Genomic DNA, 18,512 nt, shown 5'->3' on the forward strand with positions numbered 1-18,512 from the left:
ACTACTTTAGCGTCTTTATAATTATATTGAATACAATCATAATTTATAATTTCCAGCTAGTACAAAGATAATATTTTGTTTATAGCGCACTGTTATCTTATTCACAATTCCACCACCTAGACTGCCTTTGTACTCATAGTTACTAAATAACCCATTTATTGCTGTTGGCAGCCGTTATTTGAACGATATCTCGAGACACGCGATTATGCCGAAAGCTTGCTCTGAACAAACTGGATCGCCTGGGCTCCGTATTCGGCGCCGTAGCCATTGTGAGTGCTATCGTTGCTGCCATTGCAGCAGTATGGGTCGGCTGCATCGCAGTAGGACTGGATTTTGGATGCACTTGGGCATGAGAAGCCAGAGGGACGGGCGTCAAACTAACGGATATCATTAGCTAGTTCATTAACAAGATAGTAGTAGCATGATACTTACTCCACCGGCTGCGCACGTTCCTACATTGTAAGGAAGGCCAGCTACGTATTGTGGGTCACCCATGAAGATAGCAGCCTTGATCTGAGTAACGGCTGATGCACTGAATAACACCGCAGTATTGGTGTAGCCCTGGTTGGGGTCACCGCCGCCACAGAGCGCAGTGTCGAAAATTTCACTCCCCTATAACCTGTAAGCAAGGACTCGAAAATATTGACATGGCCGCGTTTCGGGAAGCCATTGTCGGGTGCAGAGTCTAAAGTAGGGCGCTCTACCTGGGAATATCCAACCAGAACGAGCTTAGTGCTAGGACACTGACTATTGAAGTTGTTGACTGCGGTTGCTACTGCAGCAAAACCAGCCTGGACGGACTGGGAGTAGCTGGCGCCTCCACACGAAGCCTGGCCTCCACAAGCAGGGTAGTTAATGGCCTCTGAAGTTGCGCCCGCATTGGCGCTTAAAATGCCATTGACGACAGTTGCCGAAGAGCCAAATCCTGCCCCAGCTGTTGTCTCACGAGCACCAAAGACATGAATGCCAGGGCAACTGCTCTGACGCTTCATAGGGCTAGCTAGCACGCCGCCTACAAGGGCGAGAACAGCTGTTGTCTTAAAAAGCATCTTGGATTGGAAAATGTGTAGTTGGAAGTTGGATTTGGTGTGAGTAGAATGTATTGGGAGCTCTTGGTGGCGATATAGATATCAAGAAGATATGATAGAGCTTTATATACAACTACGGGTAATCAGTTCTCATTATTGCAGTGATGTTAATCGGATCAATGGCAGCTTTAACTTTAGGCTGAGTATGGGGTAAGATATGTGGCCGATCACTGTTATTCACGCTGATCACTGTAATAGCTGAGTGTGGGGTAAGATATGTGGCCGATCACTGTAAAACGCGCCTATCACTGTTATATACGAAACGATTTTCACCAAGAACAAAACAATGCCGTCAAAAAAAGCCTTAGAAGGAACCATGACCAGGGTTAAACTTAGTGGTTCAGTGTGTAGATCAGTGGCTAGTATAGACTATATACTAGATTGTTCAATACTAAGTCTTTGTATGAAACCAGTAGTCGGTTTCCATTTCTATTCAACTCTGAATTACTTGAAACCTGTCTCAATAAGTACCCGGAGCTTCCCGTACAAGACTAGGGGTTTGCATCATATAAGAAGGCTTATAATGACTAGGAATTAGAGCGCAGATTCATGCGTCTGCACGTCTACCAGTCAAGATTTCGATCTACAGAACAACCTAAGGGCTTGTAGACGAGACCCTGTCATGGGGCATGTCACGTGGTTATACAAACTGGATCGGCCGGATATTAGGCTGCACCCCACACTGTAGATCTATATAGTATTCGCCAAGTATCCCTTTTTATACCGAGAAGGTACCCAAGGAATCGCAGGCGGCCGCGAAGAAATGACGTGGTCTACAGCCCTATATTGAAGCGGGGTATAAGCGAATCCTGATAATTTCACAACTGCCGTTATGCTGAGACAATGCCGATCAGGGGGGGAGTTTATTTAGGCGGCTCACTTCTAGTTCCGGACTCAAGGAGGGCCTCCCCTCATTTTGGCTAAATCGAAGGGTGGGGATAATAGAGGCATTGACTCGCTGCAATCCTTTGTGGAAAAGGCCACGAGTGCAATATGAAACTAAATTGTCTTCGTTCTCTATAGTGCACAAATCTGCGATAGGGTCCGGCTACTCCCTGCAAAAATTCCTGTCGCTCTCTACTAACTCTCCTTTAAATGCTCCTGAATCACTCGATAGGTATATGAGTTAAAAAAATTGTATCCGCTGAGTCATTTGTGCCTAAAGGCATTAATTACCCTAAATAAAGATCCCCAATAATAAATAATTGCATTAAACACTAGGTATTATTATGCCATCGGTATTATAGATATATTAAACACGAGATCTGTACTAAATCAACATTTATCACCCAGTTATTCATCGCGGCGGTGAGGTAAGTTCTATCCCTCCATATTCCGGTCATTCCCCGAGTCCTCCTCGTACTCGCCCTCTTCCTCTTCCTTTTCGGGTAGCAACTGTATGTCCCAGCGCTCCTTCGCCCAGGCAATAACCGGGGGCATCACCTTTGCAAACATCTGGGCCCATGATTCCCTTGTCAGCGGGTTGTTAGCAGTGGCTTCTTCACGCTCAGGAGTGGCGCCGCTATAACCATTCCACTGACGAAACTCGCACAAAACCATCCGACCGCCCTCATTTCCCGCTGTCGCCACCTGCTCCCCAAGCTGCCAAGGGTCGCTGTCCACCAAGGCGTCTTTATTGTCTACTATGGCCCATTGCTTCCAAAAATGAGTCTGCATAGGTGTGGAACTGATATCCTCGCAACCTTTTGGCCAGAACTCGTCGAATGCCTTGCGCACAGCGCTAAACGTAGCTCTCCGCGACGACTGGGGGATGCTGTCACTCGTGTATCGTATCACGAGAGCGGTGAATGTTACGCGGCGCTGCATATTCGTCTCAAAACCAATGCCGCTAACCCACTGGAAACTGAGGAACCGCGACGGTGCCGGTGACAAGGAACCGTCGTTGGCGTCGCCCAGAGACACATCCTGGAGCAATGCACCGGACTCGAGAGAGGATTGCTCGCCGTTCTCGGGCAGGTATTGCAGAAATTCATCACAGGCTGGAGACTCCTGGAATTTCTCTAAGGCGTCCTTCGTTCTCCAGACTAATTTTATCATGGGTCAACAATGTATTAAGCTCCAATCCCCTGAATGGCCCAGCGACATGACTCAGCCCGGAAAACTCACGAATGATCAAGGCAGCCTGCTCAGAATCCTCGACCTTTCTCCCCAGCCAGACATTGCTGATGCCTGGAACACCTGTAAGGGGACCGCGATGCGGACCCGAGCGGGATGGCGACCATGTTGGCCAATCTTGCCCACGTGGCAGGTGGAATCGAGTCCAAGTTGTACGCCTTTCGCCCGTCCCGGGGGTAGATTGTTTAGTGCGAGCCATGATATAGATACACTATATTGGGACGACGTTGCTATGGTGGAAGCGCAAGGCGATGGTCAAGGTGTTTATGATGATATGTAGTCGAGAGAAAACAGTGAGGCTGTTAGGTATTAATGGCTGAATAGCCTGAGGTATCGAAATGTGTGCATAAAATGAATGATGTAGAGTAGAAGATAGATGCACGAAGGAGAGGGTTTTCAGGCATAATATAGATCCGTGAAACGTGGGGTCGTCAGCATGACTGGGAATATTCATGCTTATATAAGATGTGAACATGCTCCAGCTGAATCACCAACTGAGTTGTTGGCCAGCTAGCGGGCAGTTAATGAACGGGCCGGCCCAGCCACTAATGTTTTAGTTGGTGGTCCGGCTGGTCTAACAACTAACTAAGATAGCTTTATACTACGATTTGTATGTAAATTACTTATTTGTAAAGTACCTACTATTCGTCGTACTCATTGCTGCTTAAATTAGCGGTTGGACCAGACAATCGATGACTGACCGACTAGTTGGCGGTTTGGGCTGGAGCAACTGTTTAATATTCTTTGATCATGACATATTTTTCTCCGTGAAAACTTTTTAGACGGCACAAGTAATATATATATAGATATACATTACATTCTCCTACTCAAATCTTCGCCTTCAAGGGACGTAGGTAGAAAGAGGTAAATATGGCTTCTAAGCCCAGCAAAATCACCACGGACGCCGAGCCAAGAAACATGCTCCATCTACCACTGGAACTATTATTCTGCATAACGAAACACCTTCCTACAGGCTCTATTGCCTGCCTCGCCTTATGCAATCGATCCTTGTATGATATATTTGCTTATGATTATTTACCGCTACTTCGCCGATTTCGACGCGCTCGACTTAGGTTCCTTACAGCTCTTGTGAGAGAGCACCCAGGATACTACGTATGCCACAGGTGCATTAGGCTTCATACCTGCAACTCAGTACGCAAGCCAGTCACACCGCCAAATGAACAACCTCTAGCATGCGTCAGAACCGATAAAAGGTTCCTTCTTCACAAGAACTCGGCTTATGCATTGCAGTATGTCCACGTCCAGCTAGCAATGGAGTGCCACCGTCGCGGCCCCAAGCTCGGGATTCCACTCGACATCTTCGAGCATACTGAGGTTGAAATCAACAAGGATCATGGAACCGTCACTCTCATATCGACCGAAGCGCGGATCGCTTCTAACAAGCTCCTGCTGCGAACGCAGACCTGCATTCTCGGCCCACCGAAACCACGAACAGTGTCAAATAAAGTCCATGCCCTCAGTTTCTGCAGGCGAATTGGCATTACACTATGCCACGGCTCCCCGATGGACGGTCCCATGGACAACAGATTCGTCAAATACAAGTCCTCCATTTACGATATGTCATGGGAGTGTTGGGATTGCCTCTCGGACTCTCGAATCGATTTCCTCGATTTCGGAGGACCAGGGATTGTGATAGTCGCCACGCGATGGTTCAATCTTGGTTCTGGGATGCAGCCAGGCGGTGCGAAATCATTTTTGCATCTTGCCCGGCAGAAGCTAAATCCCATGTACTGCTCGATGATAGGCTGGAGTCGCATAAAGTTCGAAGCTCTAAATGGTCCGTCCACTGATGAGATAACGGCAAAGAATGCAGATAGGTTGGTCTTATTGCCAACAGCCTTGTTAAGTCGACTTGATAAAAACCCTAAGTGTAAGAGCGACGCGAATTTTATATTACCAGGTCCACTAAAGGCTCAAGGATTTGATGGTACAAATTGGGAATGCCTAGACGGTAACTCAGATTGGTGGTATCTTGTCCCCCAAGAGGACCAAATTTCACACACATCGATCTTCGAGTTGATCAACGGGTATGGTACGTTAGGCCCTTGATATATAGATCTAAACCTCTCCCCGTATATTTCTGATAACGTTTTATTTGGGTTTAGCAAAGCGACTCGTCGCACGGATTCGCTTTCCGTATTTGAAGAAAAGGTATGGGAACGGCATCATCGCTACTGTCATAAAGGCGAGTACGCTGGTCGCCCACTGATATCCTAGCTTATTATACATTTGCACGCCAAAGAGAGGGAATACAGCTGATGAGGGTTAGCGAGATGCGCAAAACTTGTTTAGTCTCTTCCAGTTTCTTTTTGTTTGTAGCAATGGTAGAGGATGGGAAAATGAGACAAGAATGGAGAAAATATAACATACCAGCAAAAGAGCTGCGCACAAAACTGTTTGCTGCCAGTGAACTAGCGGCATATTGAGGATAAGCGTCAACAAGAAATGTAAATATTCCTGTGAAGACGAGAAGATTCCTATAGTGAGACACAAGTCAGCATCAACGTATACAATCGGGGAATATTAAACCCGAGACAACAACGACCACCCATATTTGCAAATTCACCAGCAATAACCGAATCAACATACCCTATAGCAAAAATGGTAGATCCAATAATCGGAACGATCCAGTGCACACTGCTGTACGTCGTCCAGCCAAATATGAAAATCCCAACAGGAACTAACACAGCACCCAAAATCGCAGGAGGCAGCCGGTGCTCCGGCTCCGCGCCCCCATCATGCTCATTATTCTTGACGAGCCTCCTATAATTCTTATACCAGAACGAATCCGTCGCTAGCGCGATCAGCATTCCCACCAAGAGACCAAGGAACGTCAGCCCGATCTGCGAGAGCGTGAAGCCGTGGTTATTGCGGAATACAAGCGGGAACGCGCCGAAGAAGAGGTACAGGATACCCAGCAGGAATCCAGAAAAGACACAGAGATTCAAAACCATGAATTCCAGCGCTAGCAGCTGGAAGGGCCGGTACAGCGAGATCCGGATCTCGTGCGGGATGGTCTTGGTACTCAGCTCCATCGGGGCCTTATAGCGGTCATCGCCTGTCTCGGCGCGAATCTTGCGCGCCTTGTTGCGCAGGAGCACGGGGTGGTACGTCTCGGGCACGAAGAGGATGATGAGCAGCCACAGCGCGAAATTCCAGATCAGGAGCACGTAGTACGTCCACCGCCAGTGCGTGTACTGGTTGATGAAGCCGCCGACGAGAGGACCCAGAACGGGGCCAATGAAGGGTGAGGCTGTGAAGACCATCATGGGCGCTTGCATGTCGTCGCGCGAATAGAGGTCGTATACGCTGCCGCCAGCCACGGAGAGGAAGGCGGAGCCGGAGAAGCCGTCGAGGAAGCGAGAGACTAGGATGGTGGCCATGTTCTGGGCAACGGCGGAGGGGATGATCCAGATGATGAAGAAAGCGAAAGAGACCAGGTAAATGGGACGCCTGCCATAGAACTCGGAGAGCGGCGCGAGAAGCATAGGCCCGCAGCCAAGGCCAAAGATGAAGAGAGACAGTCCGACCGTGGCTACGATCCGGCTGGTGTGGAACTCCGGCAGGATCTGCTCATAAGTGGCAGTGTATATGGAAGAAACACATGTTCTATCCAAGCATTAGCACTGGTCCTTTACCAAAGTGATCATAGGAGGGGTGCAACTTACACAGAGCCAGCTGCTACCGAATTAATCAGCACAATCGTCCATTTTTGGAAATTGCTCCGACTCCTTGGGCTCAACGGATCCGCATCTCCTCCATCCCAACCGACGATAAAGGGGTCATCCTCCTCTGCCACCTCTACTGTCTCAATATCGTCACAGCCATATCCATTCTGCGATCTGGTGCGGGTCACTGGGCGGCTCATGCCAGCCGCGCTGACAGGTCTCCCATGTGACTCTGGGGCGAGCTCAGACTCATTCTCCAAGTCTTTCTCTTCCTCGCTTTTGCTATGTAAGCTGGAGGTCACGGTATCCAGGCCGTCACTGGGCGTACTCGGCTCCAACTCATGTCCCAAGGCGCCATTGTCGTCCTCGCCGGCTATGAAGGCGCCATTACTGACTGGTGAAGTCGTCATACTAACAAAAACAAAAACACTCGCTATAAATCCAAGCTCCTATCCATAGCAAGCAAAAACTAACAGCAAGACTCAATCACATAAACATATATAAACATCTGCTTATCCAATCCACAAAATATTTCCACCCTCGCCCCTACGGGGCGGCGCTCTCCGAACAAAAATCCACTCATTGATATGCATACCCCCAGTTTTCCCGTCGGCCTAGACTATACCCCGGCCAATGAGTGGCGGCATGACGGCACAGACGGCACAGACCCCAGACGTTTTGATCGGGGCCAACATTTACCGAACCCGACGCCACACCGTAGCTTGCGTTAGCTTGTTTGTCTTAACCTCGATTTTCCATGTGCGTGCCTGGCCGAGAACGGCATTTTTGACTCACCTGATATCGGGAGCGTGATGGGAGGGTCCGGATCGTGGGGTTATGGATAATTGTCGGCAGTGGTTTGGGGTTGGGGTGGTCTGTCGGCGTGGCTGAAATGGATTGATGATCGCTAAGGCGAGCTTGGAAATTGGTAAGTTTGAAGTTATGGCGGGTATAGTCAAGTCCGCTTCTATTTCTATGAAGTAACTGTAGATAGGGGTAGATGAGCAATGCTCCATGTGATTACAGCTTCTTCACGCTTTCATTATGGATCGTAATTACAAGTAAACGCTCGTCGTTAAAACGCTAATCTGCGATTGTATGTACCGCAAGAAGGATATACGCTACCCATGCCAAAACCGACTCCTTGAAATGATTTAACTCCTCCCCCCCTTACGCAAACCCAAACCCTTTCGCATTCTCCAGCGCCATACTCAGCTTCCTCCTCAGCGTCTCCCGATCCTTATACTCCGGCAGCAAAAGCGTCCCATAGCACGTATAGCTCGTTGGCAGCCTCCCCCTTCCTACATGCCCCTCCGTGCCCTCTCCCTCCTCCTCTGCTACATCCCCCTCTTCCCCCTCCCCATTCCTCTGCACCACAAACACTAGATTTCGCATGCCGCCCACGGGCACACGATCGCTCGCCGTCACAAACTCAAGGAGCCGCTTCTTCTCCTCAGTCCCGAAGCGGCGCACCACAGACCAAAAGTCCTTGATGGCGCGGTGATCAGCATCCCAGCCGACGTAGCGCGCGTACCGCCGCAGCTCAGCGATGTCGATCTCCTGCACACCCTCTACCGTGGATTGGAGGAGCGAGGGCGTGAAGAGCGCGAGAGAGCGCGGCTCGAGACAGGTCAGGAAGCCGCGCTGGAAGGCGCCGAATTGAGGAGCAACGGAGTGGGTCGCGAGATGCGAGATGTAGTCACTGACGTAGTCGTTGCGGTTTGAGGCATCGACCATGGGCGCTTCGGCGGCCTCGGAGGCGAGCTCGGAGGAGATCTTCGTGTGGGATAGGGAGGCGAACTGGGGCCAGGGTGAGGGGTTGGGCGCGGACATGTCGATGGAAACCGGGGCCCCGAAGACGTTGGCGCTAAATTCGTAGGTCCGGCAAAAGACATCAGAAACCAGGCCATTCGTCTCGTCCCACTCCAAGAGGGAAGTGAGGCCAGCAGCTAGCTCAGGCCAACCATCTTCAATGTGGTGCAGTTCGGTGACAGGCTGGTTAAGGAGCTTGCGGTATAGAACTTTGGGGAATGTGACTGGGAGGGTCAATCCATTGTAGATGGCGAGACCAACCAGGAGGCCAATAAGTTCGAATTTCCACAATGGTTCTGGTGAACTAGCTTGAAACCAGATCATCTTTGTCCGCTCATCGATCGTGAACGCGCCGTAATCCGGATTCAGTGCTTCTGCTATCGCCAGGCGGAAAAACTCTTGCTGGACACCTCCAGAATCGGACCCTTCTTCACCTGCTTCCTCGCCCAGTTTGATCTTTAGAGGTCTGAGCAGCTCTCTCTCCTCGCGTCTCCATAGCTTATCGAAGGCATCCACGAGAACATGGCTACGGCGAATTTGTAGAACGAGAAACTTCGACGTTGCGACACGGAGTTTCTCATTGAGATGGTCCCTGCGGGCTGGGTCTGTGACAAGGCTCGATTGTGCCGAGTATGCGATCGATGTAACACGGATAGTCATAGTTCCCGCAGAGTCAAACGCACCACTCATTCTTGAGAAGTTAATAGCCCTGAAATAGGTAACAAGGCTGGCTTTACTGAAGAGGAACGGGTAGTCGAGGAGGTGAACAGACTTCCTATTAGGCGCGAATGTCAACCATTCGACTGGCATCTCCGTGGAATCTAAACGGTCCGCAAAGAATTCCGCGCGAAAGTTCTGCTCTGTAAGAAGAAGCGGTTTGCGCCTGTCATATATTGCCTTGACGAGCGCTAACGCTCCTCCAAAGGCGCCATCAGCAGGAACAATTGGAGTCGCTTTCCAATCTTGCAGTATAACTGTTCGCGCCCAGTCGATAAGTATCGTTGCCGACCTGGTTTCATCTGGCAATCGCTGCGTGTCTGGTGAGGGTGGTGATCTCTCAATGTCAAATGATTCCAAGGATTCAAGAACATCATCCAAGATGTCAGTGCCCTGTGCCAGTCCTGCGGTCTCCCAGTTATTAAGCCGTTCCAGTTCCTGGAAACGACGCCTCGCAGAAATTGCTGCAAATAGTCGCCGAGCTAGTCTGAGAGCCAACTCGTTGGAGAGAACATCGTCAAGTTTGAGGGCATAATCTGACGCATACGGGTAGTGACGGGTATAAGATAACCCTCTTCCTCGCGATAACGATGCTGGGCGCGTGACGAATAAGTTTTGCGAGTATGGAGCAGCTGCAACCAAAGCATGTAGGCATATGATCATAATTTTTGAAGCCTCTTCCTTCGTTGTTGGAGAACCGCTGGGCAAGTCGCCGCCGAGTTGTAGTTTCCCTACATCTTGTATATCTGAAAGCTGCCGAGGCATATCGTACAGGTCTGCAGCTACACTCCAAAGTCCATCAAATAGAACATCAAACGCAACTCTGCTTATACGCGCTAGGCAATATATCAACATTCGGCTATCCAAGAGAACATTTGATTCTGTTGAAAACGACCGGATTAGAGCTTTGCGGTCGCTAAGCACATAGAACAGGCTCTGTTCTGCGAAAATCCTCCAGCCCTTTGCTGTGTTTGGCTGCCGCTGAATCTTTAACTTTGGCGGACGGGACATTGCTTTGCATAGCCTCCCTTCATCCATAGAAGATATGCCGCCTGTCTTGAAGTTGAGTATACCGTCAGCCAACAGAATATTGCATAGTAACTCAATACTATCTACTGTCAAGGTGCTGAGTGACTGTGGTAAATTCTCATCTTTTGGATTCTCCGATTCACTTGGTTGAGACTCTTGCCTGGCCTTCTCAGATGCGTTGAAGACTGACGCGCCCTTAGCCAGATTGTCTCCCAGTCCCAGACCAACCATACTAGTGACACTAGATGTCTTTGACGATGCTAATTCGTTTCCTCTGGGTGCTGGCAGCGGGGTCTCTTGGGTTGCAAAAGTATTAGCAGCCTTGATGCTTGGGGACAGGCCAATCCGAGTCTTCTTTGACGATATGGAGCTGTGGCTATCGCTCGACCTGCGGCGTTGCGACACGCCATCTTCAGAAAACGAGCCTCCTCTGTGTAGTTTCACGGATTTGTCGTGTTCGCCAGAGTCGCGTCGTCTAACTTCGGGCAAGACAGCAGAATTCAGAGGTTTGAAAGCTGGCGCTGGCGGAGATGACGCCAGGTCACCGCGCCGGCGATGTCTGCTGTGACCAGAAGTGGCACTTGTGGATTGCCTATCCGCACTTGTCCCGTCAGTTGTCGTAGTACCTGGTGTTCCGGATTTCGACTTATATGGTACGATTTCCGATGCCGGCAACGACCCGAGTACATCACCTTCCTGTAAAGTTGGGAGAGTTTGTTGTCCAACATTTTTCGGCTCGGCTTCTCCTTGGGATGCCTCGGGCGGCGTTTCGGCCGGATTGGGCGCCGAATCACTCGAAAGGAAATTTATCATGCCCGTCAACGACGAGGCCAACGATCCAAAATTGGTAGGTGTCAACCATTCCAGCATTTTCATGGCATCCGTGTTGAATACGTTTTGTACGAAGGACCTGGGGTCTATCTTCACCGATTGGTTGTCCAAATGAGAGCTCAACGATATGTCTTCAACTTCGCCATCCTCACGAGTTAGCACAACTAGTTGCTTATCTCGCGTCGCATCTGCGCCCGAGATTTGCTCGTCGGAAGATGATCGAGGGAGTCGTTCTGATATTGCCCCAAGGCGCCTCCTATTGTAGTCTTCTACCAGCAAGTCGACAGCTTCTTTTGCAAGACCATCTTTCTCAGCACTCTTTCTGGACTCACCAGAGCGAGCTTTGGTATGTTGTGATGCGGGGGGGTTCCCAGGTTGTTTGGCTTCGGGGTGTGCGTTCATGTGAGGGCAAAGCGCAGATTCGGGGTCGTCTTGGGTTGCTAAATGGCACGCCAGGGTCCTGGCACTAGTAGCATTGTATCTCCGAATAGGCTTTGCGCCAGCGACTCGCCTGCGATAGGTGAAGCAGGTAGCTGTCGTGCAGTAAGGCACCCGACAGCCATATCGTATCTGGAAGATGAATCTATTCGGATCTGTTAGCGATGCCGAACCAAATGGGCGGCGGGTCAATGCTTACCTCTCGACCAGGAGCTGGAAATTATAGCGCCTGCTGGCACGGTATATGCTATACACCCGCTGAGGATCCCTCACGTCGACAGTGTTCGCCAGGAGCTCCGGAGGCGCGTCGGGCGGCAGGCGTGGAAACGAAGGTGCCTGCGCTGCCCACAAGGCTGACAGTACCTGGGGGTCGACATTGAAGCCGTTGGCGGGCGTATCGCGAGTCATAACATGGATGTGAAGAGGATGGCCTGTGGAGGTCGAGCCTTCACCGGTGGCGATATGGATACGTTTGTAAGGATGTATGTATGAATGTATGTACGAAGAATGAAGCTGGGGGCTCTATGATCGACGTTGGAGGTAAGAGCGTGATGTCTAGAAGCCGCAAGGTTGTCTGTCAGCGCCACAGCACTATACGCACCACTCAGCACAGACGAGGACAGGGCTCTTGGCAATTTTGGGCAACTCCACACCCGCAAGCACCGGCAGTCGTTCCGGATCAATAATACTCTAGCTTCATCTCACTCCAAAACCCGATTTCCACAGGCACGAAGTCGATTCCAATGTATATACAATTATGAAGTGGTATGTAGAGTTGTGCAGCACTTCAACTTTCAGCTTTAATTAGTCAGCATTATAGTGCCTCACACGTGCCTCAGTAGTAAGTCAATAGTAATCAGTAGTAAGGGTTCCAAGTCCTGAAGTCTTGGGAATGACGCATGTAGCGTCAACCAACGTCTGGCTGTGAGTCTGCCAAGCTTATCATCGCACAGTATGTCCACTAGGTTCACTATTATGACTCTGTATCTGTGTTGGGCAGAATATCGACTGTGAGTTCTCATCGCGTGTGTTTATTTATTTATTCCACAATTCCCTTTCGCTCCTGGCGGAACCCTAGTCAATATCAACGCTTCAAAATAGAGATAGTAGTAATCATGGCACTTAGGAGATGCTAGACTCTTCTTTTCTGACATATTTACACCAAGTACTCGAGTAGTCGCGGCCTCAGCAATCGCAGCCCACCCGTGCCTCGCCATCGCTGCCTGTTGGCCCTGACACGCTTATCGCAACACACAATTATTCCCAATTATCGCCACCGTAAAAACCCTAGAATTAAATACCCGAATTAACTGGTTTCTATTCACCCATTAGAATGACTTCATTCCTATTTACCTAAGCCAAGAATAATTATTCAGATCTCCAAGCCTTTGCTCGTCCTATCAAACTAGCCCAGTAGGGAACCAGGCCGGCGGAGGTCACTACTACTTAGAGTACATCTAACCCCCCCTCGCCAAACTTATTTTCTTCGTTTTCCTTCCCCTCCTTCGCCTTATCGATTGCAAATCAAAGAAAAAGGTTCAGCCTGACCCCGCAACCACATTTCTACAACCTCTTCAAACCCACATACAACACACAAATAAACAATACACATTCTTGATATACGTCAAGATGGCGACCATGGCTGCAAGCCGTCCTTCAGCTCCGGGCTTGGGTGCATCAGAGCCTCCCTCTTCTCACCCATACACCTGTAACACATGTCAAGTTGCTTTCCGCAACAGTGAGCTCCAGCGTGGACACATGAGGAGCGATTGGCAGTAAGTTCCCTTCACTTTCCCCATCTTCCCATCTCGGTTTCCTAACGAAAAATAGTCGCTACAACTTGAAGCGCCGTGTCACCTCTTTGCCACCCATCTCATCCGACGTCTTCGCCGAGAAGGTTGTCGCCGCCCAGGCATCATCGACCGCCGCTGCCTCGAAGGCCGCATACGAGAAGACATGCGCGGCATGCGAGAAGACATACTTCAGCGAGAACGCCTTTTACAACCACGTAGGGAGCCAGAAGCACCTTAAGCAGGTGGCTTTGCTCCGGAAGTCCAAGAACGGCGCCACTGCCGATGACGCGAGCTCCGTTGTCAGCTCGCAGGTTACCGCCACTGCGGAAACCGAAACCTCGTCTGAAGAAGAGTCGGAGGAGGATGAAGATGAGGAAGAAGTTGCCGAAGTTACAAAGGACTTGAAGGAGACATCTTTGAACGGCGAGACCGAGGAGAAGTCGGAGGACGCCGGACCAAAGAAGATCGAGGTCCCGTTGATGCGCTGCCTCTTCTGCAACTACGACTCCCCAACCGTTCAGCTGAACGTAAACCACATGGAGAAAATCCACAACATGTTCATCCCAGAACGCAACTACTTGGTGGATTTGGATGGATTGATTGCCTCTTTGTTCGAGAAGATCAACATATTCCAAGAGTGCCTTACCTGCAGCAAGTACAAGTCGAACGTATTCGGATTACAGACACACATGCGGGATAAGGGCCACTGCACAATTCCCTTTGGCACCGAGGAGGAGCAGCTTGAGATTGGCGAGTTCTATGATTTCAGAAGCACATACTCTGACGAGGAGGATGATGAAGATGAGTCCGCGGACGAGGCTACCGACCGCAAGGCGAGCGGTGGTGTCAAGCTTGGAGGCAGACGCATAGCTAAGAACGCCGATGGTGATGAGGAGATGGAGGATCCTGAGGGATGGGAGACTGATAGTTCGACGTCTTCTTTGGATTCCGACGATCTTACAGCCGTGCCCCTCGCATCACGCGAGCACCGCTACGAGAAGTTGGATCGCCACCCACACCACTCTTCGGAAGATCCTAGACCTCATAAGAACACTGATGGCTTCCACTCTCACGCTCACAAGCACAGGCACGCAGCCTACTATTCCGACTACGAACTCCACCTTCCGTCTGGACGCGCTGTTGGACACAGATCCCTCGCTAGGTATTACAAACAGAACCTTCACAACCACCCATCTCCTGCCGAGCGTCAAGAGCAGTACATGATCGAGGCCGCGAGGGGCTCGGATGACGAAGAGGAGGTCGATGAGAGAGTGGCGCGCCGCAACGACAGAGAGCGTGGCAGAGCACTCAACACACGTGCCAACGGCGGTAGAGGCATGATGGGTGTTTCCGAGACGAAGAAGAAGGAGGTTGCTGTCCTTGAAAAGCGTGCTAGAAAGCAAGAGTTCTACGACCGCCAAAAGTTCAACTGGGGCAACAACAAGCAGAGCAACTCCCAAAAGCATTTCAGAGTAAGCTACCTTATCCGATACTTTTATTTTCGCAGTGTGCTAACATTATGTCCAGGATCCTCTCTTGCAATGATTTGCCGTTTTCTTTCAGCTATGGCAAGGAGAGCATGCCAAGGTGGGGGTGGGGATGGGTTTGGCATATCTGCCAACTCTCGTGAGTTTCTAAATGGGTTCATTCGACCGTCTTTACTACGAGTAGACTAGACAGCATAACTAGAATTTATATCCTTGCTCAAGCCTCCAGCTATTTGTCTTGTCTCGGGTGGTGATTACTGTGCCTGGCCTGTGTGATGACAAAACCTGCACGACAAAAAGCCATGAAAAAAAAAATCCATGTGTAGCTGAACGTCTCGATCCAGTAGAGTTAGTAAAAGTATGTGTTGAGTGGAGTATTTGCTCCCCTGGAAATGTGAACTGTAACCTGCATGCTCATTAGCACTATTTCCCCCAAAGCGATGTCGAGGGCGTCTGTGGCGTCAAACAATTGGGGTTTAAGTCCGACTACTTAATCCGCTGGACCCGCCCGCTCACCCAATCAGCGCTAAGTCGCAATTATCCCTGAATGCACGTCCCCTATCATTCGCATCTTCCCGAAAGATCTTCCCAACCTAAACTTTCTCCATACCTGTGCTGCTCCTCCTATTCACCTCTTCACCGTGCCCTCTGCCGCACTTTCGCCGACGCATCTCCTTTTCCTTTTCTGCCCCTTTTTATACCTCTTTTATTTAATACAACAGCGAACCCACAGATGCTCAACGAAGGCCTCCTACATCTCAGTGCGTAATGGCCGAGCAAATCTCCACTCCAGGGTCCGTCGCCGACTCCTCCATCTCCAAACCTTCAGCCAACCCCAACAACGCCCCTAAGGATAGGTCGTGCCCCTTCTGCCAGCAGCCCTTCACCTCCTCATCCCTCGGCCGACATCTCGACCTTTACATCAAAGAGAAGAACCCTAAACCTGCAGATGGCGTACACGATGTCGATGAGATCCGGAAGATGCGCGGCGCCATCACGCGCAGACAGCCTCGCAATAGTACTTCACGGCGCGACAGTACTCCCGCGGGGACCCCTCGCGGGGGGGCGAGCGGAAGCCCACATACAAATGGCACCCCGATGCAGAGCCCAAGCATGGTGACGAGGCAGCCGATGGTGGACCATAAGGGGAAGGTTAAGACGACCCTGAATGTTGCGACTTGGCATAGCACAGGGGTCATTAACAATATCCCGCTTGCAAACCAGCGGAACGACTTGAATAGCGGCGAGGGCAGTGATAGGGAGGGAAAGCGCTTCCCGAACAGACACATGCTAGCGAAGAGCACTTTCGATCAGAAGCAGAAGATGGTAGAGGCACTGGATAACGCCCGGGCTGCGGAATTGGCACTTCGTGAGATTCTAGGGAGCATAAGGGCTGCTGTGTAAGTTGCTAAGTTTTCTCATGTCTATAACACTAAACTAACGTATATACCAGTGCAACGGTTCAACCACACGAGTCGCCGTTCGACTTCGACCCTCTTTCTCTCGACTTCCCGACACTCTGCCTCACCTGCCTCCCTCCACCCCCAACCATCAACCAGCTCACACCGCTCTCCTCCGTCTCGACCTCCTGGACCATCACCCCTCCCGTGGAACCCCAATACGACTCCCTAACAAACTTCTTCCGCGACGCCTTCCACCACTCTCGAGTCACCCGTGCCATGAACAACGCCAAACCCCCCCACCCCGACGACGTCCTCTACGCACACCACGCCAGCCCCGCCATGCAAGCCTCTCTCAACGCCAGCGCCCAAGAATTCGAAGACAAAGTAAACGCCCACCTCCACGCCTCCTTCTCCTTCTGGATGTCCCTCCCGCCGCCCAACCGCGCCGAGCTCTGGAAACTCGAGCTCGCCCGCGCCGTCGGGCAGAAGGACCAGCAAATCACCTCTCTCACCGAGAAGCTCGAGGCTAGTGCACAGGAGAACCAGCATCTGCGCCAGCAGGTCGAGTATCTCAGTCGCTGCCAGCAGCCTCGCGAGTTCCAGATGCGGCCTCCGAGCACGATGCACATCGGCAAACGCACGGCCGTTGAGTTGGCTGAGATGGGACTGCGTGGCGGATCTGTCGGATGGCGCCTCAGCGACCCCGATGATAACCTGCAGAAACGCATTGAGTCTGCCGTAGGCCGCTGGCGCGAGGTCGTGCGTAGCAGTCGCGGCGGGGGGATGCAGGGGCAGCGCAGTTTGAGTGGCCAGCTGCAGAATGGGCAGCCAAATGGGGCGGGCGATGATATGGATGTTGATGCTGATGGCGATGCGGACGCTGACGCTGACGCGGATGAAGAGCACTACGCTGGTGCGCAGATCCAAGAGCAGCTGTCACAGGGGCCGTCACGGGCTCCGGAGGCGCCAATGGGCGCGTACTCGCATAACCCTGGTGCGGTGAGGAATGGTGGCGGAATGCAGATGCAGGGCGGTAATGGAGGGATGCAGATGCAACAAGGGAATAATGGGGGCATGCAAACGCAGCAAGGCTCTCATGGGGGTGCTGGACACGAGAACGCGAATGGAAGTGTGGGAAGGCGACAGGGGAACATGATTGCAGCTCAGAACGGACGTGCTGGGGGAAGAACGTACCCGCCATACTGAGGCGTCTCTGCCAGCTGCAAACTGTCGGTTCGAAGCACTTTTACAACAAGTGGGAGTAAGATAGGGAAGAGTTACTTCCGGCGAAGGGCTTTTGAACATATATACCAGGACGGGAGTTTTTCTTGGCATTGTTGCCTTAATTTTGGCCGGTTGAAAACAAGCGAGTTAGGGTTTTTGTATATCAGTGTGTGTTTTATTAACTTTTCGCATCTTTGGGCGACGATGATGGGCTTTTTCTGGGATATAAAATAAGGACGCAAGGAGGATGGGGCTGATTGAGCGATAACAGTCAGATCTCATCAGTCGATAGGAGGATGGAGTGCTGGCTCTATATAGTACAGTACAGTATAAATACCTAATACAACCATATTACATATTACCATATTACCATATAGACAAATCCACTCGGGTGGTAGTCTTGGGAGGCTGTAGACCTACCTGGTTGGTCGTCGCTATGTCGTTATTTTCAATATTTGGGCCTTCTCTCCCAAGCCGCACATACCATCGCTCTGAATGGTCCAACTATATGCACTCACTGCATAAGCCGGATGGTGTCAGCACAGTTCCTATGAAGAAATCCACCAGTGCGTGCAGCACGGTGTGAGGCCATGAACCCGATTCCTTGTCTTGCAGCACGGAGCAACAGCGATGACCACTGCCCTTCTTACCACCTCGCGCATATCTTGCCACCCTTTTATTTCTCACTGTCCCCCTTCTTACCACCGCCCGTTTTTGTCACCGTCGTCCCCTCTCGCCACTGTGTGCCTTCGTACGTTTAGTTGGAATCTTCAATACCTTCCTTAACCCTCATCGTCTCCGCCGATCATGATTATTTCATTTCTCACTTCTGCTTTTGCGGCTCCATTTCTCACACGACTGCTGC

General features: G+C 50.9%; 7 protein-coding genes across 7 annotated transcripts; 3 read left to right on the plus strand and 4 right to left on the minus strand.

Annotated features, from left to right (window-relative positions):
- Positions 1-203: 203 nt before the first annotated feature.
- AXE2 (carbohydrate esterase) lies at positions 204-1,049 on the minus strand (the record flags this gene model as incomplete). Its single annotated transcript, XM_018274449.1, has 3 exons — positions 204-377; positions 433-612; positions 648-1,049. The coding sequence occupies 3 exons, from the start codon at positions 1,047-1,049 to the stop codon at positions 204-206; spliced, it is 756 nt and encodes a 251-aa protein (XP_018131571.1).
- Positions 1,050-2,279: 1,230 nt separating this feature from the next.
- On the minus strand, positions 2,280-3,808 carry VE01_04984 (uncharacterized protein). The gene is made up of 2 exons (XM_018274450.2): positions 3,216-3,808; positions 2,280-3,133 (listed from the first exon to the last, which is right to left on the minus strand). The coding sequence occupies exons 1-2, from the start codon at positions 3,421-3,423 to the stop codon at positions 2,409-2,411; spliced, it is 933 nt and encodes a 310-aa protein (XP_018131572.1). The 5' UTR covers positions 3,424-3,808; the 3' UTR covers positions 2,280-2,408.
- Positions 3,809-3,879: 71 nt separating this feature from the next.
- VE01_04986 (uncharacterized protein) lies at positions 3,880-7,652 on the minus strand. Its single transcript, XM_018274452.2, has 4 exons — positions 6,914-7,652; positions 5,835-6,854; positions 5,616-5,722; positions 3,880-5,500 (listed from the first exon to the last, which is right to left on the minus strand). Exons 1-4 carry the CDS (start codon positions 7,321-7,323, stop codon positions 5,337-5,339), a joined length of 1,701 nt encoding a protein of 566 aa, XP_018131574.1. The 5' UTR covers positions 7,324-7,652; the 3' UTR covers positions 3,880-5,336.
- VE01_04985 (uncharacterized protein) lies at positions 4,497-5,294 on the plus strand (the record flags this gene model as incomplete). The annotated part of the gene is made up of 1 exon (XM_018274451.1): positions 4,497-5,294. The coding sequence occupies one exon, from the start codon at positions 4,497-4,499 to the stop codon at positions 5,292-5,294; it is 798 nt and encodes a 265-aa protein (XP_018131573.1).
- A 318-nt stretch (positions 7,653-7,970) lies between the features above and the next one.
- On the minus strand, positions 7,971-12,548 carry VE01_04987 (uncharacterized protein). Its single transcript, XM_018274453.2, has 2 exons — positions 11,940-12,548; positions 7,971-11,885 (listed from the first exon to the last, which is right to left on the minus strand). Exons 1-2 carry the CDS (start codon positions 12,146-12,148, stop codon positions 8,084-8,086), a joined length of 4,011 nt encoding a protein of 1,336 aa, XP_018131575.1. The 5' UTR covers positions 12,149-12,548; the 3' UTR covers positions 7,971-8,083.
- A 113-nt stretch (positions 12,549-12,661) lies between these two features.
- On the plus strand, positions 12,662-15,300 carry VE01_04988 (uncharacterized protein). Its single transcript, XM_018274454.2, has 4 exons — positions 12,662-12,692; positions 12,877-13,515; positions 13,571-15,005; positions 15,061-15,300. Exons 2-4 carry the CDS (start codon positions 13,370-13,372, stop codon positions 15,076-15,078), a joined length of 1,599 nt encoding a protein of 532 aa, XP_018131576.1. The 5' UTR covers positions 12,662-12,692; positions 12,877-13,369; the 3' UTR covers positions 15,079-15,300.
- Positions 15,301-15,419: 119 nt separating this feature from the next.
- Positions 15,420-18,007, plus strand: VE01_04989 (uncharacterized protein). Its single transcript, XM_018274455.2, has 2 exons — positions 15,420-16,420; positions 16,474-18,007. The coding sequence occupies exons 1-2, from the start codon at positions 15,789-15,791 to the stop codon at positions 17,627-17,629; spliced, it is 1,788 nt and encodes a 595-aa protein (XP_018131577.1). The 5' UTR covers positions 15,420-15,788; the 3' UTR covers positions 17,630-18,007.
- The last annotated feature ends 505 nt before the right edge of the window (positions 18,008-18,512 follow it).

Source organism: Pseudogymnoascus verrucosus (assembly GCF_001662655.1).
Source record: "Pseudogymnoascus verrucosus strain UAMH 10579 unplaced genomic scaffold scaffold_15, whole genome shotgun sequence".
NCBI lineage: Eukaryota > Fungi > Ascomycota > Leotiomycetes > Thelebolales > Thelebolaceae > Pseudogymnoascus > Pseudogymnoascus verrucosus.

Excerpts from the sequence above, each read along its gene's own strand:
- VE01_04987 (XM_018274453.2), bottom strand. The coding sequence starts at position 12,148 with ATGACTCGCGATACGCCCGCCAACGGCTTCAATGTCGACCCCCAGGTA. Across the intron at positions 11,886-11,939 it reads TTCCAGCTCCTGGTCGAGAG|ATTCATCTTCCAGATACGAT; the intron begins GTAAGCATTGAC and ends AGATCCGAATAG.
- VE01_04986 (XM_018274452.2), bottom strand. The coding sequence starts at position 7,323 with ATGACGACTTCACCAGTCAGTAATGGCGCCTTCATAGCCGGCGAGGAC. Across the intron at positions 6,855-6,913 it reads TCGGTAGCAGCTGGCTCTGT|AACATGTGTTTCTTCCATAT; the intron begins GTAAGTTGCACC and ends ATGCTTGGATAG. Across the intron at positions 5,501-5,615 it reads TGTGCGCAGCTCTTTTGCTG|CTGTATTCCCTCTCTTTGGC; the intron begins GTATGTTATATT and ends AACCCTCATCAG.
- VE01_04989 (XM_018274455.2), top strand. The coding sequence starts at position 15,789 with ATGGCCGAGCAAATCTCCACTCCAGGGTCCGTCGCCGACTCCTCCATC. Across the intron at positions 16,421-16,473 it reads GGGAGCATAAGGGCTGCTGT|TGCAACGGTTCAACCACACG; the intron begins GTAAGTTGCTAA and ends CGTATATACCAG.
- VE01_04984 (XM_018274450.2), bottom strand. The coding sequence starts at position 3,423 with ATGGCTCGCACTAAACAATCTACCCCCGGGACGGGCGAAAGGCGTACA. Across the intron at positions 3,134-3,215 it reads GCAGGCTGCCTTGATCATTC|TCTGGAGAACGAAGGACGCC; the intron begins GTGAGTTTTCCG and ends TGATAAAATTAG.
- VE01_04988 (XM_018274454.2), top strand. The coding sequence starts at position 13,370 with ATGGCGACCATGGCTGCAAGCCGTCCTTCAGCTCCGGGCTTGGGTGCA. Across the intron at positions 13,516-13,570 it reads CACATGAGGAGCGATTGGCA|TCGCTACAACTTGAAGCGCC; the intron begins GTAAGTTCCCTT and ends AACGAAAAATAG.